The sequence below is a fragment of the Crinia signifera genome, chromosome 5, assembly GCF_055691185.1.
Source record: "Crinia signifera chromosome 5, ASM5569118v1, whole genome shotgun sequence".
Lineage (NCBI taxonomy): Eukaryota > Metazoa > Chordata > Amphibia > Anura > Myobatrachidae > Crinia > Crinia signifera.
Window position 1 is genome coordinate 335,525,848 of NC_139221.1, and position 17,508 is coordinate 335,543,355.

General features: G+C 56.0%; 1 protein-coding gene across 1 annotated transcript in view; it reads right to left on the minus strand.

Moving 5' to 3' along the window:
- FBXL6 (F-box and leucine rich repeat protein 6) overlaps nt 1-17,508 on the minus strand; it is a 119,732-nt gene that overhangs the window by 79,311 nt on the left and 22,913 nt on the right. Inside the window, exons 2-7 of the mRNA XM_083145087.1 lie at nt 11,859-12,166; nt 11,624-11,782; nt 9,850-9,913; nt 5,812-5,943; nt 5,630-5,737; nt 4,437-4,550 (exon numbers count right to left, since the gene is read on the minus strand). Of these exons, the coding sequence (XP_083001213.1) occupies nt 4,437-4,550; nt 5,630-5,737; nt 5,812-5,943; nt 9,850-9,913; nt 11,624-11,782; nt 11,859-12,148 (867 nt within the window). The 5' untranslated portion in view covers nt 12,149-12,166. The remainder of the gene's footprint in view (nt 1-4,436; nt 4,551-5,629; nt 5,738-5,811; nt 5,944-9,849; nt 9,914-11,623; nt 11,783-11,858; nt 12,167-17,508) is intronic.

Below are 17,508 nucleotides of genomic sequence, written 5' to 3' on the forward strand. Positions count from 1 at the left end.
TGTCCCTCCCTGTATACAGACACACCGGCTGTAGGGTTACCATCCCCCCCTGTATACAGACACACCGGCTGTAGGGTTACCATCCCCCCCTGTATACAGACACACCGGCTGTAGGGTTACCATCCCCCCCCTGTATACAGACACACCGGCTGTAGGGTTACCATCCCCCCCTGTATACAGACACACCGGCTGTAGGGTTACCGCCCCCCCCCCCCCCTGTATACAGACACACCGGCTGTAGGGTTACCGTCCCCCCTGTATACAGACACACCGGCTGTAGGGTTACTGTCCTGTCCTGTATACAGACACACCGGCTGTAGTGTTACCATCCCCCCCTGTATACAGACACACCGGCTGTAGGGTTACCATCCCCCCCTGTATACAGACACACCGGCTGTAGGGTTACCATCCCCCCCTGTATACAGACACACACCGGCTGTAGTGTTACCATCCTCCCCTGTATACAGACACACTGGCTGTAGGATTACCATCCCCCCCTGTATACAGATACACCAGCTGTAAGGTTACCATCCCCCCCTGTATACAGACACACCGCTGTAAGGTTACCATCCCCCCTGTATACAGACACACCGGCTGTAGGGTTACCGCCCCCCTGTATACAGACACACTGGCTGTATGGTTACCGCCCCCCCTGTATACAGACACACCGGCTGTAGGGTTACAATCCCCCTGTATACATAAACACCGGCTGTAGGGTTACCATCCCCCCCTGTATACAGATACACCGGCTGTAGGGTTACCATCCCCCCCCTGTATACAGATACACCGGCTGTAGGGTTACCATCCCCCCCTGTATACAGATACACCGGCTGTAGGGTTACCATCCCCCCCTGTATACAGACACACCGGCTGTAAGGTTACCATCCCCCCCTGTATACAGACACACTGGCTGAAGGGTTACCGTCCCCCCCTGTATACAGACACACCGGCTGTAGGGTTACCATCCCCCCCTGTATACAGACACACCGGCTGTAAGGTTACCATCCCCCCACTGTATACAGACACACTGGCTGAAGGGTTACCGTCCCCCCCTGTATACAGACACACCGGCTGTAGGGTTACCGTCCCCCCCTGTATACAGACACACTGGCTGAAGGGTTACCGTCCCCCCCTGTATACAGACACACCGGCTGTAGGGTTACCGTCCCCCCCTGTATACAGACACACACCGGCTGTAGGGTTACCATCCCCCCACTGTATACAGACACACCGGCTGTAAGGTTACCATCCCCCCCTGTATACAGACACACCGGCTGAAGGGTTACCGTCCCCCCCTGTATACAGACACACCGGCTGTAGGGTTACCGTCCCCCCCTGTATACAGACACACTGGCTGTAGGGTTACCATCCCCCCACTGTATACAGACACACACCGGCTGTAGGGTTACCATCCCCCCACTGTATACAGACACACCGGCTGTAGGGTTACCGTCCCATCCTGTATACAGAAACACCGGCTGTAGGGTTACCATCCCCCCTGTATACAGACACACACCGGCTGTAGGGTTACCGTCCCCCCCTGTATACAGACACACACCGGCTGTAGGGTTACCATCCCCCCACTGTATACAGACACACCGGCTGTAGGGTTACTGTCCCATCCTGTATACAGACACACCGGCAGTAGGTTTACCATCCCCCCCTGTATACAGACACACCGGCTGTAGGGTTACCATCCCCCCCTGTGTACAGATACACCGGCTGTAGGGTTACCATCCCCCCTGTATACAGACACACCGGCTGTAGGTTTACCATCCCCCCCTGTATACAGATACACCGGCTGTAGGGTTACCATCCCCCCTGTATACAGACACACCGGCTGTAGGTTTACCATCCCCCCCTGTATACAGACACACCGGCTGTAGGGTTACCATCCCCCCCTGTATACAGACACACCGGCTGTAGGGTTACCATCCCCCCCTGTATACAGACACACCGGCTGTAGGGTTACCATCCCCCCCTGTATACAGACACACCGGCTGTAGGGTTACCATCCCCCCACTGTATACAGACACACACCGGCTGTAGGGTTACCGTCCCATCCTGTATACAGACACACCGGCTGTAGGGTTACCGTCCCCCCTGTATACAGACACACCGGCTGTAGGGTTACCATCCCCCCTGTATACAGACACACCAGCTGTAGGGTTACCGCCCCCCCCTGTATACAGACACACCGGCTGTAGGGTTACCGTCCCCCCCTGTATACAGACACACCGGCTGTAGGGTTACCATCCCCCCCCTGTATACAGACACACCGGCTGTAGGGTTACCATCCCCCCCTGTATACAGACACACACCGGCTGTAGGGTTACTGTCCCATCCTGTATACAGACACACCGGCTGTAGGGTTACCGTCCCCCCTGTATACAGACACACCGGCTGTAGGGTTACCATCCCCCCTGTATACAGACACACCGGCTGTAGGGTTACCGCCCCCCCTGTATACAGACACACCGGCTGTAGGGTTACCGTCCCCCCCTGTATACAGACACACACCGGCTGTAGGGTTACCGTCCCCCCACTGTATACAGACACACACCGGCTGTAGGGTTACTGTCCCATCCTGTATACAGACACACCGGCTGTAGGGTTACCGTCCCCCCCTGTATACAGACACACACCGGCTGTAGGGTTACTGTCCCATCCTGTATACAGACACACCGGCTGTAGGGTTACCGTCCCCCCCTGTATACAGACACACACCGGCTGTAGGTTTACTGTCCCATCCTGTATACAGATACACCGGCTGTAGGGTTACTGTCCCATCCTGTATACAGACACACCGGCTGTAGGGTTACTGTCCCATCCTGTATACAGACACACCGGCTGTAGGGTTACCGTCCCCCCCTGTATACAGACACACACCGGCTGTAGGGTTACTGTCCCCCCTGTATACAGACACACCGGCTGTAGGGTTACTGTCCCCCCCCCCCCCTGTATACAGACACACCGGCTGTAGGGTTACCGCCCCCCCCCTGTATACAGACACACCGGCTGTAGGGTTACCGTCCCCCTGTATACAGACACACACCGGCTGTAGGGTTACCGCCCCCCCCCCCCCCTGTATACAGACACACCGGCTGTAGGGTTAGCATCCCCCCCTGTATACAGACACACCGGCTGTAGGGTTAGCATCCCCCCCTGTATACAGACACACCGGCTGTAGGGTTACTGTCCCATCCTGTATACAGACACACCGGCTGTAGGGTTACCGTCCCCCCTGTATACAGACACACCGGCTGTAGGGTTACCATCCCCCCTGTATACAGACACACCGGCTGTAGGGTTACCGCCCCCCTGTATACAGACACACCGGCTGTAGGGTTACCGTCCCCCCCTGTATACAGACACACACCGGCTGTAGGGTTACCGTCCCCCCACTGTATACAGACACACACCGGCTGTAGGGTTACTGTCCCATCCTGTATACAGACACACCGGCTGTAGGGTTACCGTCCCCCCCTGTATACAGACACACACCGGCTGTAGGGTTACTGTCCCATCCTGTATACAGACACACCGGCTGTAGGGTTACCGTCCCCCCCTGTATACAGACACACACCGGCTGTAGGGTTACTGTCCCATCCTGTATACAGATACACCGGCTGTAGGGTTACTGTCCCATCCTGTATACAGACACACCGGCTGTAGGGTTACTGTCCCATCCTGTATACAGATACACCGGCTGTAGGGTTACTGTCCCATCCTGTATACAGACACACCGGCTGTAGGGTTACTGTCCCATCCTGTATACAGACACACCGGCTGTAGGGTTACCGTCCCCCCCTGTATACAGACACACACCGGCTGTAGGGTTACTGTCCCCCCTGTATACAGACACACCGGCTGTAGGGTTACTGTCCCCCCCCCCCCTGTATACAGACACACCGGCTGTAGGGTTACCGCCCCCCCCCTGTATACAGACACACCGGCTGTAGGGTTACCGTCCCCCTGTATACAGACACACACCGGCTGTAGGGTTACCGCCCCCCCCCCCCCCCCCCCTGTATACAGACACACCGGCTGTAGGGTTAGCATCCCCCCCTGTATACAGACACACCGGCTGTAGGGTTACCATCCCCCCCTGTATACAGACACACACCGGCTGTAGGGTTACCATCCCCCCCCTGTATACAGACACACCGGCTGTAGGGTTACCGTCCCCCTGTATACAGACACACCGGCTGTAGGGTTACCGTCCCCCTGTATACAGACACACCGGCTGTAGGGTTACCGTCCCCCTGTATACAGACACACCGGCTGTAGGGTTACCGTCCCCCTGTATACAGACACACCGGCTGTAGGGTTACCGTCCCATCCTGTATACAGACACACCGGCTGTAGGGTTAGCATCCCCCCCTGTATACAGACACACCGGCTGTAGGGTTACTGTCCCTCTTCTGTACACTTACCTCCAGTTTTGGACAGGAAGCCTGAAGTGCCTCTATGGCAATATAGAAACTGGATACCGGCCCTTGTCTGGGTGAATTAACCTCAAGGACCCTCAGTTCAGGACACAACCCAGCCTGAGGAGTAGAAGGAGGGAAGGAGAGGAGATGGCCAGAATGGAAGAAGGCAGGGAAGGGAGGAGAAGGCAGAAGAATGCAGGGAAAGGAGGAAAAGGCAGACAGGGAAAGGAGGAGATGGCAGGGAAAGGAGGAGAAGGCAGGCAGGGAAGGGAGGAGAAGGCAGTAGAAGGCAGGCAGGGAAGGGAGGAGAATGCAGGGAAGGCAGTAGAAGGCAGGCAGGGAAGGGAGGAGAATGCAGGGAAGGGAGGAGAATGCATGGAAGGGAGAATGCAGGGAAGGGAGGAGAATGCATGGAAGGGAGAATGCAGGGAAAGGAGGAGAATGCAGGGAAAGGAGGAGAAGGCAGGTAATGGAGAAGGCAGGGAAGGGAGGAAAAGGCAGGCATGGAAGGGAGTAAAAGGCAGGCAGGGGAGATGTCAGGGAAGGGAGAAGGCAGGCAGGGGGAGATGTCAGTGAAGGGAGAAGAGGGCAGGCAGGGGGAGATGTCAGGGAAGGGAGAAGAGGGCGGGCAGGGGGAGATGTCAGGGAAGGCAGTAGAAGGCAGGCAGGGGAGATGGCATGGAAGGGAGTAAAAAGCAGGCAGGGGGAGATGGCAGTGAAGGGAGAAGGCAGGCAGGGGGAGATGGCATGGAAGGGAGTAGAAGGCAGGCAGGGGGAGATGGCATGGAAGGGAGTAAAAGGCAGGCAGGGGGAGATGGCAATGAAGGGAGAAGGCAGGCAGGGGGAGATGGCATGGAAGGGAGTAAAAGGCAGGCAGGGGGAGATGGCAGTGAAGGGAGAAGAGGGCGGGCAGGGGGAGATGTCAGGGAAGGGAGAAGAGGGCGGGCAGGGGGAGATGTCAGGGAAGGGAGAAGAGGGCGGGCAGGGGGAGATGTCAGGGAAGGGAGTAGAAGGCAGGTCCGGCGAGAGGAAGGCACATCAGGGGAGGGGAAGGCACATCAGGGAAGACAGGTCAGGTAAGGGGAGGGGAAGAAAGACAGGCAGTGGGGGAAAGCAGGCAGGTCAGGGGAAGGATTGTTTAGCAAATGACATGTGTAACTATATGAAGAAATAGGGGGTACTGCTTGTAGTCTCACCGCAAGTTTGATCATGATGCTATTTATGTGATGGCTATAGGTTAAGCATAAAGACTTGAGACGGGCACCACACACATCTAAGATCCGAGGCACCGTGGTGGACTGCACCTGTGGGCACAAATACATGTTACAGCCACACTTTCCTGCCAGAGCTGAGCACTTAGAAGCAGGACAGAATATACCTGAGAATTCTGCAGATTGAGGGAATGCAGCTGAGGACACTGCGACGCCACAGAGAGGAGGTCATTGGTGGTCACACGACTGCAGTGCGACAGTGTGAGCGAGGTCAGGTTCGGACAGGAGGTAGAGATGTTCTGAAAGGGACACAGAAGCGGTGATGTACAGATAAGGTTACAGCGTCATACAGAACACGTGTCATTGGATGTAATCTGTGGATATACATAATCCTCCAGCAACTTATATATATATCCATGCTGATGTTACCTTAGTTTCTGAAATGCCATTTAGGACATATAGTTAATCACTGCAAAGTTATATAGAGCTGTGCACACTGCAGAAGGCCTAACCTGCTGACTGGCCCTAGCCCCAATCCATCACAGTCCCCCCCGCAGACTTTCCTCCCGTCCCCCGCAGACCTTCCTTCTGGCTCCCGCAGACTTTCCTCCCGTCCTCCGCAGACCTTCCTTCTGGCTCCCGCAGACTTTCCTCCCGTCCCCCGCAGACCTTCCTTCTGGCTCCCGCAGACTTTCCTCCCGTCCCCCGCAGACCTTCCTTCTGGCTTCTGAAGACTCCGCCCCCCCGTCCCCCGCAGACTTTCCTCCCGTCCCCCGCAGACCTTCCTTCTGGCTCCCGCAGACTTTCCTCCCGTCCCCCGCAGACCTTCCTTCTGGCTCCCGCAGACTTTCCTCCCGTCCCCCGCAGATCTTCCTTCTGGCTCCCGCAGACTTTCCTCCCGTCCCCCGCAGACCTTCCTTGTGGCTCCTGAAGACCCCCCTGTCTTCTGCAGACTTTCCTCCCATCCCCGCAGACTTTCCTTCTGGCTCCTGAAGACTCCGCCCCCCGTCCCCCGCAGACTTTTCTCCCGTCCCCCGCAGACCTTCCTTCTGGCTCCTGAAGACTCTGCCCCCCCGTCCCCCGCAGACTTTCCTCCCGTCCCCCGCAGACCTTCCTTCTGGCTCCTGAAGACTCTGCCCCCCCGTCCCCCGCAGACTTTCCTCCGGTCCCCCGCAGACCTTCCTTCTGGCTCCTGAAGACTCCGCCCCCCAAGTCTCCTGCAGACTTTCCTCCCGTCCCCCGCAGACCTTCCTTCTGGCTCCTGAAGACTCCGCCCCCCAAGTCTCCTGCAGACTTTCCTCCCGTCCCCTGCAGACCTTCCTTCTGGCTCCTGAAGACTCTGCCCCCCGTCCCCCGCAGACTTTCCTCCCGTCTCCCGCAGACCTTCCTTCTGGCTCCTGAAGACTCCGCCCCCCGTCCCCCGCAGACTTTCCTCCCGTCCCCCGCAGACCTTCCTTCTGGCTCCTGAAGACTCTGCCCCCCCGTCCCCCGCAGACTTTCCTCCCGTCCCCCGCAGACCTTCCTTCTGGCTCCTGAAGACTCCGCCCCCCTGCAGACTTTCCTCCCGTCCCCCGCAGACCTTCCTTCTGGCTCCTGAAGACTCTGCCCCCCCGTCCCCTGCAGACTTTCCTCCCGTCCCCCGCAGACCTTCCTTCTGGCTCCTGAAGACTCCGCCCCCCTGCAGACTTTCCTGCCGTCCCCCGCAGACCTTCCTTCTGGCTCCTGAAGACTCCGCCCCCCGTCCCCCGCAGACTTTCCTTCTGGCTCCTGAAGACTCCGCCCCCCCGTCCCCCGCAGACTTTCCTTCTGGCTCCTGAAGACTCCGCCCCCCGTCCCCCGCAGACTTTCCTCCCGTCCCCCGCAGACCTTCCTTCTGGCTCCTGAAGACTCCGCCCCCCCTCCCCCGCAGACTTTCCTCCCGTCCCGCGCAGACCTTCCTTCTGGCTCCTGAAGACTCCGCCCCCCGTCCCCCGCAGACTTTCCTTCTGGCTCCTGAAGACTCTGCCCCCCCGTCCCCCGCAGACTTTCCTTCTGGCTCCTGAAGACTCCGCCCCCCGTCCCCCGCAGACTTTCCTCCCGCCCCCCGCAGACCTTCCTTTTGGCTCCTGAAGACTCCGCCCCCCCTCCCCCGCAGACTTTCCTCCCGTCCCGCGCAGACCTTCCTTCTGGCTCCTGAAGACTCCGCCCCCCGTCCCCCGCAGACTTTCCTTCTGGCTCCTGAAGACTCTGCCCCCCCGTCCCCCGCAGACTTTCCTTCTGGCTCCTGAAGACTCCGCCCCCCGTCCCCCGCAGACTTTCCTCCCGTCCCCCGCAGACCTTCCTTTTGGCTCCTGAAGACTCCGCCCCCCCTCCCCCGCAGACTTTCCTCCCGTCCCGCGCAGACCTTCCTTCTGGCTCCTGAAGACTCTGCCCCCCCCCGTCTCCCGCAGACCCCCCCCCCCAAGTCTTCTGCTGACTTTCCTCCCGTCCCTGCAAATGTTCCTCTTGTCTGCCGCAGACTCCCCCACCCCGCCTCCCCGTCTATGGATCATTGGGTAGGCAGCATGATGGTCGACAAGCAGCGAAGCGGGTGGAGGGTTCCCCAAACCTTCACCAAGAAATACAGCTACAATCGAAAACACCCAAACTGATTATATTCATGGGTGATGGACAATGTTCCCAGTGTCACGCGGATAGAACAGATAATATAGTGACGTACAGTAATATCCAGTAACAATTCATCACACCCACAAAGCCGTGGTAGAGGGTAGCCGTGGTAGAGGGTAGCCGTGGTAGAGGGTAGCCGTGGTAGAGGGTAGCCGTGGTATAGGGTAGCCGTGGTATAGGGTAGCCGGGGTACAGGGTAGCCGGGGTACAGGGTAGCCGTGGTACAGGGTAGCCGTGGTACAGGGTAGCCGGGGTATAGGGTAGCCGTGGTATAGGGTAGCCGTGGTATAGGGTAGCCGTGGTATAGGGTAGCCCTGGTACAGGGTAGCCGTGGTACAGGGTAGCCGTGGTACAGGGTAGCCGTGGTACAGGGTAGCCGTGGTATAAGGTAGCCGTGGTATAAGGTAGCCGTGGTACAGGGTAGATTGCAGCAAATGACCAGAGGTGACGTCACACAGGTCACATGGAGCGTAGGATTAATGATACCCCGGTTCCTGGTGGTAAATGCCCACACCGTGCAAGGTGCTGTCACAGTCTCTCTGTCCACGGCCCAAGATAGATATTCTCCCACCACACCCTATGGCAGGGCATGAAATACAGCCTGTCGGCACATGTCGGCTCAAAAAAATGTGAAAAACCCCACGTCGACCTTTTGACTGTTGACATTCCCCATGTCAACCTACAGTCATTTTGACCTCCCTGCATGTCGACCATCATGTTGTAGACCTAGTGACCGTATCCCATCTCCCGCAGACTCCTCCCGACTTCCCGAGAAGCAAAAGGAGCATCTATGAGGGCATTAAGCGAGGGGAGTGCCGCCTGTCCAGGGCCAAGGTGGAGTGTGTCGTGGCACAGAAACGGAAGCTGACGTAAGGGGGTCTCTATACCCCAGAGCCCGGAATGTACGGTTATAGCCTATTGTCCAGTATATGCTCCCCCTCATAGGAACCTGTCACATCACAAATAACGATAATGATTGTATCCAGCCTAATTACCTGCCCTGTGATCTAGCAGTGCTGCTTCTAGACTTCACTGGACAGATGTACTAAGCTTCAAAAGCGCTAAACTCCTGTCCTGTCAGGCAGGAGGTGATTGGCTGGCTGAACTCCTGTCCTGTCAGGCAGGAGGTGATTGGCTGGCTGAACTCCTGTCCTGTCAGGCAGGAGGTGATTGGCTGGCTGAACTCCTGTCCTGTCAGGCAGGAGGTGATTGGCTGGCTGAACTCCTGTCCTGTCAGGCAGGAGGTGATTGGCTGGCTGAACTCCTGTCCTGTCAGGCAGGAGGTGATTGGCTGGCTGAACTCCTGTCCTGTCAGGCAGGAGGTGATTGGCTGGCTGAACTCCTGTCCTGTCAGGCAGGAGGTGATTGGCTGGCTGAACTCCTGTCCTGTCAGGCAGGAGGTGATTGGCTGGCTGAACTCCTGTCCTGTCAGGCAGGAGGTGATTGGCTGGCTGAACTCCTGTCCTGTCAGGCAGGAGGTGATTGGCTGGCTGAACTCCTGTCCTGTCAGGTGATTGGCTGGCTGTTTATCACAGTGTGGCAGCTTTCTACCACATTACCTGTAGAACGAACGGGGCAAGCTTAGTCCAGTGGTGCAGTGAGAACTCTGATACCAGAGAAAGCCTGAAACAAAAATCAGAATGAGCTGTTACATACATACAGGCACAGGAAGGCCGCACTGCCAGGAGCGTGGTCACAGGGAGGCTGCAGTGCCGGAAGCGTGGTCACAGGGAGGCCGCACTGCCAGGAGCGTGGTCACAGGGAGGCTGCAATGCCGGGAGCGTGGTCACAGGGAGGCCGCACTGCCAGGAGCGTGGTCACAGGGAGGCTGCAATGCCGGGAGCGTGGTCACAGGGAGGCCGCACTGCCAGGAGCGTGGTCACAGGGAGGCTGCAATGCCGGGAGCGTGGTCACAGGGAGGCCGCACTGCCGGGAGCGTGGTCACAGGGAGGCTGCAATGCCGGGAGCGTGGTCACAGGGAGGCCGCACTGCCGGGAGCGTGGTCACAGGGAGGCTACAGTGCCGAGAGCACGGTCACAGGGAGGCTACAGTGCTGGGAGCGTGGTCACAGGAAGGCTACAGTGCTGGGAGCGTGGTCACAGGGAGGCTACAGTGCTGGGAGCGCGGCCACAGGGAGGCTACAGTGCCGGAAGCGCGGCCACAGCAGAGGCTACAGTGCCGGGAGCGCGGCCACAGCGGAGGCTACAGTGCCGGGAGCGTGGTCACAGGGAGGCCGCACTGCCGGGAGCGTGGTCACAGGCAGGCTACAGTGCTGGGAGCACGGTCACAGGGAGGCTACAGTGCTGGGAGCGTGGTCACAGGAAGGCTACAGTGCCGGGAGCGTGGTCACAGGGAGGCTACAGTGCTTTGAGCATGGTCACAGGGAGGCTACAGTGCCGGGAGCGCGGCCACAGGGAGGCTACAGTGCCGGGAGCGCGGCCACAGCGGAGGCTGCAGTGCCGGGAGCGCGGTCACAGCGGAGGCTACAGTGCCGGGAGCGCGGTCACAGGGAGGCTGCACTGCCGGGAGCGCGGTCACAGGGAGGCTACAGTGCCGGGAGCGCGGCCACAGGGAAGGCTACAGTGCCGGGAGCGCGGTCACAGGGAGGCTACAGTGCTGGGAGCATGGTCACAGGAAGGCTGCAGTGCCAGGAGCGTGGTCACAGGGAGGCTACAGTGCTGGGAGCGTGGTCACAGGGAGGCTACAGTGCCGGGAGCGTGGTCACAGGGAGGCTACAGTGCCGGGAGCGCGGCCACAGGGAAGGCTACAGTGCCGGGAGCGCGGTCACAGGGAGGCAAGAGTGCCGGGAGCGCGGTCACAGGGAGGCTAGCAGTGCCAGGAGCGCGGTCATAGGGGAGGCCGCAGTGCCGGGATCGCGGTCACAAGGGAAGCCGCAGTGCCGGGAGCGCGGTCACAGGGAGGCTGCACTGCCGGGAGCGCGGTCACAGGGAGGCTACAGTGCCGGGAGCGCGGCCACAGGGGAGGCTACAGTGCCGGGAGCGCGGTCACAGGGAGGGAGGGACTTGAGATCTCAGCCCCCATTGATAACGTGTTAGGTTGTACAGCTCTGGATCCCCGGCTAGATCTAGGACACTGGTTCCCAACCCTGGTCCTCAAGTACCCCCAACAGTGCACGTTTTCCAGGTCTCCACACAGAATCACAAGTGCTATAATTAGCTCCACCTGTGATCTTTTCAAATGTGCCTGAATAATGAGTGCACCTGCCGGGTGACCTGGAAAACGTGCGCTGTTGGAGGGACTTGAGGACCAGGGTTGGGAACCACTGATCTAGGACACTGGTCATTATCGGAAAAGGATGAGACAGACACCGACCTCTGCTGTATCAGCATCTCCAATGTCTCCTGGATCTTCTTCTGAATGTTGGGTGTATATCTGTTGGTGGGCTGGACCCAGCAGTAACTGATGGACACGTTCCGCCACAGAGCAGGACTGGCAGCCACTTGATACCAGCGCCGGCACACCTGGGACAGCCTGGGAATGACACAGGACAATGAGAGACATGACGTCTGAGGAAAGGCCAGAGCAGATGGGTCTCCGGCGTGCTCACCTGCACATGGACGGAATAGCCCCCTCACTATCCGTCACCAGCTGGAAGACCCTGTGTAAGATCTCCAGTGGCATTACACTGCCCCAGCCAGAGTCCGTGGTAATGGCAACGTCTGTCTCAGCCGACCTGCGTGCCGGCCTGGTGACCTGGATGCTGTCCTCGGCATCGCTGTGACTGGAGACGATGAACATCATGTCCTTATACGTGTGCTGGATGTAACCGGGGTCTCTGGACCGCCGGTGCTTTCTTCGCTTGCCTGATGCATTGCCCTTACTACGTGACCCCGACATCGTCTGATAGGGTAAAGCCTGCGGGAGACAAATACACCAATGGCAATCAGTCCCAAAATGGAGAGGGAGAACTTAAGGCCCATTTCATCTGAAAATCGCCTAGTGTGTATAGTGTTCCCGCTAGGCTGTTTTAGCGGGCGCTGCGCCCTGCCCGATTTTTAAAGGGCAAAATGCGCCCTGCCCGTCTCGCAGCGCCCCGCTAAAACAGCCTTCATGACGTCGGTGGCCCGGGCACGCCCCTTTCATGACGTCGCGGCCCGGGCACGCCCCCAGCTGTGACGTCGGTGTGCCTGGTCCGCCCCCCAGCGCCCTGCCCGGTGTCACTCCTAGAGTGAACACTATGTGTATGGCCCAAAGATCCCCGACTAGCACTGATGAGCGCTCCCGCGTAATCGCTAGTAAGTTGGTTCATCTGCTGGTTTCACCATGTCTAGTGATTATGGCTCATTATTCTACCATCATCGCTCAGTGTGTACGACGCTGGGCGGTGATGGCTGAAAGATGAACCAGAGTCCGCACGCCCTCCACCCTCCCCCCCATCTTGTCTGTCTGTCAAGCGTCCGGCCGCCTGCTCCGTACGGAGCACAATGCCCGCCCACTCGCTCACCTCCCTCCCCTGCTCCACACGGAGCACAATGCCCGCCCACTCGCTCACCTTCCTCCCCTGCTCCACACAGAGCACAATGCCCGCCCACTCGCTCACCTCCCTCCCCTGCTCCACACGGAGCACAATGCCCGCCCACTCGCTCACCTCCCTCCCCTGCTCCACACGGAGCACAATGCCCGCCCACTCGCTCACCTCCCTCCCCTGCTCCACACGGAGCACAATGCCCGCCCACTCGCTCACCTTCCTCCCCTGCTCCACACAGAGCACAATGCCCGCCCACTCGCTCACCTCCCTCCCCTGCTCCACACGGAGCACAATGCCCGCCCACTCGCTCACCTCCCTCCCCTGCTCCACACGGAGCACAATGCCCGCCCACTCGCTCACCTCCCTCCCCTGCTCCACACGGAGCACAATGCCCGCCCACTCGCTCACCTCCCTCCCCTGCTCCATACATAGCACAATGCCCGCCCACTCGATCACCTCCCTCCCCTGCTCCACACGGAGCACAATGCCCGCCCACTCGCTCACCTCCCTCCCCTGCTCCACACGGAGCACAATGCCCGCCCACTCGCTCACCTCCCTCCCCTGCTCCGTACGGAGCACAATGCCCGCCCACTCGCTCACCTCCCTCCCCTGCTCCACACGGAGCACAATGCCCGCCCACTCGCTCACCTCCCTCCCCTGCTCCACACGGAGCACAATGCCCGCCCACTCGCTCACCTCCCTCCCCTGCTCCACACGGAGCACAATGCCCGCCCACTCGCTCACCTCCCTCCCCTGCTCCACACGGAGCACAATGCCCGCCCACTCGATCACCTCCCTCCCCTGCTCCACACGGAGCACAATGCCCGCCCACTCGCTCACCTCCCTCCCCTGCTCCACACGGAGCACAATGCCCGCCCACTCGCTCACCTCCCTCCCCTGCTCCACACGGAGCACAATGCCCGCCCACTCGCTCACCTCCCTCCCCTGCTCCATACATAGCACAATGCCCGCCCACTCGATCACCTCCCTCCCCTGCTCCACACAGAGCACAATGCCCGCCCACTCGCTCACCTCCCTCCCCTGCTCCACACGGAGCACAATGCCCGCCCACTCGCTCACCTCCCTCCCCTGCTCCGTACGGAGCACAATGCCCGCCCACTCGCTCACCTCCCTCCCCTGCTCCACACGGAGCACAATGCCCGCCCACTCGCTCACCTCCCTCCCCTGCTCCACACGGAGCACAATGCCCGCCCACTCGCTCACCTCCCTCCCCTGCTCCACACGGACCACACTACTTGTGTTCTGCGTCCCGTCCTCCTCCCTCCTATTCCGCCCAGCTGTCAGCTCTCACCCCTGCTCCGTACGGAGCAGAATACATGCTACCCGCCCGCTCCCTCACCTTGCGTACAGAGCACACAATGCACCGCCCGGCTGCCCACCCGCTGCTTCCCCACATGCCGCAGCAGCAGTCGCTACACTGCCCACCAATGTGGTATTTTCTGATAAGTCAGTAATATATACATCCCGGACATAGTGCGCAGCCGGGAGCGGGCGGGTGAGGTGCGGGCAGGTGAGCGGGCGAGCTGGCACGGCTCCGGCACCCTGTTATCTTCTGGCGCCCGGAGCTCAAGCTCCACCGGCTCTGCTCTCGCTACGCCCCTGTATCTATCAAAGTCTTTTGAAATGAAAATGTTATAGTGTGTATGGGCTTTGAGTGATAGTGTTCCTTCTAGCACCCACTATCTTTGAAAATCCATGCAGTTCCTCTTCCCTGCCTGGGGCGTCGCTGTCTGCTGCAGTGCTTCTGGCACAGTGTGGTTTGATATGCAAACCAGACAGCGACGCCCCAGGCAGGGAAGAGGAACTGCATGGATTTTCAAAGATAGTGGGTGCTAGAAGGAACACTAAGTGATGCTTTGCTAATGACCTGCTCTGGTGCATAAAAAAGCGATAACTATAAAGACATTTGTATACATGCGCACACATATTCCGCAGCGCTGTACAGAGATTATTATTACCAGTTATTATATAGCGCACACATATTCCGCAGCGCTGTACAGAGACTGTTATTATCAGTTATTATATAGCGCACACATATTCCGCAGCGATGTACAGAGACTATTATTACCAGTTATTATATAGCGCACACATATTCCGCAGCTCTGTACAGAGACTATTATTACCAGTTATTATATAGCGCACACATATTCCACAGCTCTGTACAGAGACTATTATTACCAGTTATTTATATAGAGCACACATATTCCGCAGCGCTGTACAGAGAATATTATTACCAGTTATTATATAGCGCACACATATTCCACAGCTCTGTACAGAGAATATTATTACCAGTTATTTATATAGCGCACACATATTCCGCAGCGCTGTACAGAGAATATTATTACCAGTTATTATATAGCGCACACATATTCCGCAGCGCTGTACAGAGAATATTATTACCAGTTATTTATATAGCGCACACATATTCCGCAGCGCTGTACAGAGACTATTATTACCAGTTATTATATAGCGCACACATATTCCGCAGCACTGTACAGAGACTATTATTACCAGTTATTTATATAGAGCACACATATTCCGCAGCGCTGTACAGAGACTATTATTACCAGTTATTTATATAGAGCACACATATTCCGCAGCGCTGTACAGAGAATATTATTACCAGTTATTATATAGCGCACACATATTCCGCAGCGCTGTACAGAGAATATTATTACCAGTTATTTATATAGCGCACACATATTCCGCAGCGCTGTACAGAGAATATTATTACCAGTTATTATATAGCGCACACATATTCCGCAGCGCTGTACAGAGACTATTATTACCAGTTATTATATAGCGCACACATATTCCGCAGCACTGTACAGAGACTATTATTACCAGTTATTTATATAGAGCACACATATTCCGCAGCGCTGTACAGAGAATATTATTACCAGTTATTATATAGCGCACACATATTCCGCAGCGCTGTACAGAGAATATTATTACCAGTAATTATATAGCGCACACATATTCCGCAGCGCTGTACAGAGACTATTATTACCAGTTATTATATAGCGCACACATATTCCGCAGCGCTGTACAGAGAATATTATTACCAGTAATTATATAGCGCACACATATTCCGCAGCGCTGTACAGAGACTATTATTACCAGTTATTATATAGCGCACACACATTCCGCAGCGCTGTACAGAGACTATTATTACCAGTTATTATATAGCGCACACATATTCCACAGCGCTGTACAGAGACTATTATTACCAGTTATTATATAGCGCACACATATTACACAGCGCTGTACAGAGACTATTATTACCAGTTATTATATAGCGCACACATATTCCGCAGCGCTGTACAGATAATATTATTACCAGTTATTATATAGCGCACACATATTCCGCAGCGCTGTACAGAGAATATTATTACCAGTTATTATATAGCAAACACATATTCTGCAGCGCTGTACAGAGACTATTGTTACCAGTTATTATATAGCGCACGCATATTCCGCAGCGCTGTACAGAGAATATTATCCGTTATTATATAGCGCACACATATTCCGCAGCGCTGTACAGAGAATATTATTACCAGTTATTATATAGCGCACACATATTCCGCAGCGCTGTACAGGGAATATTATTACCAGTTATTATATAGCGCACACATATTCCGCAGCGCTGTACAGAGAATATTATTACCAGTTATTTATATAGCGCACACATATTCCGCAGCGCTGTACAGAGACTATTATTACCAGTTATTATATAGCGCACACATATTCCGCAGCGCTGTACAGAGATTATTATTACCAGTTATTATATAGCGCACACATATTCCGCAGCGCTGTACAGAGAATATTATAACCAGTTATTATATAGCGCACACATATTCCGCAGCGCTGTACAGAGAATATTATTACCAGTTATTATATAGCGCACACATATTCCGCAGCGCTGTACAGAGAATATTATTACCAGTTATTATATAGCGCACACATATTCTGCAGCGCTGTACAGAGATTATTATTACCAGTTATTATATAGCGCACACATATTCTGCAGCGCTGTACAGAGAATATTATTACCAGTTATTATATAGCGCACACATATTCCGCAGCGCTGTACAGAGAATATTATTACCAGTTATTATATAGCGCACACATATTCCGCAGCGATGTACAGAGACTATTATTACCACTTATTATATAGCGCACACATATTCCGCAGCGCTGTACAGAGACTATTATTACCAGTTATTATATAGCGCACACATATTCCGCAGCGCTGTACAGGGAATATTATTACCAGTTATTATATAGCGCACACATATTCCACAGCGCTGTACAGAGACTATTATTACCAGTTATTATATAGTGCACACATATTCTGCAGCGCTGTACAGAGATTATTATTACCAGTTATTATATAGCGCACACATATTCCGCAGCGCTGTACAGAGAATATTATTACCAGTTATTATATAGCGCACACATATTCCGCAGCGCTGTACAGAGACTATTACCAGTTATTTATATAGCGCACACATATTCCGCAGCGTTGTACAGAGACTATTATTACCAGTTATTATATAGCGCACACATATTCCACAGCTCTGTACAGAGAATATTATTACCAGTTATTTATATAGCGCACACATATTCCGCAGCGCTGTACAGAGAATATTATTACCAGTTATTATATAGCGCACACATATTCCGCAGCGCTGTACAGAGACTATTA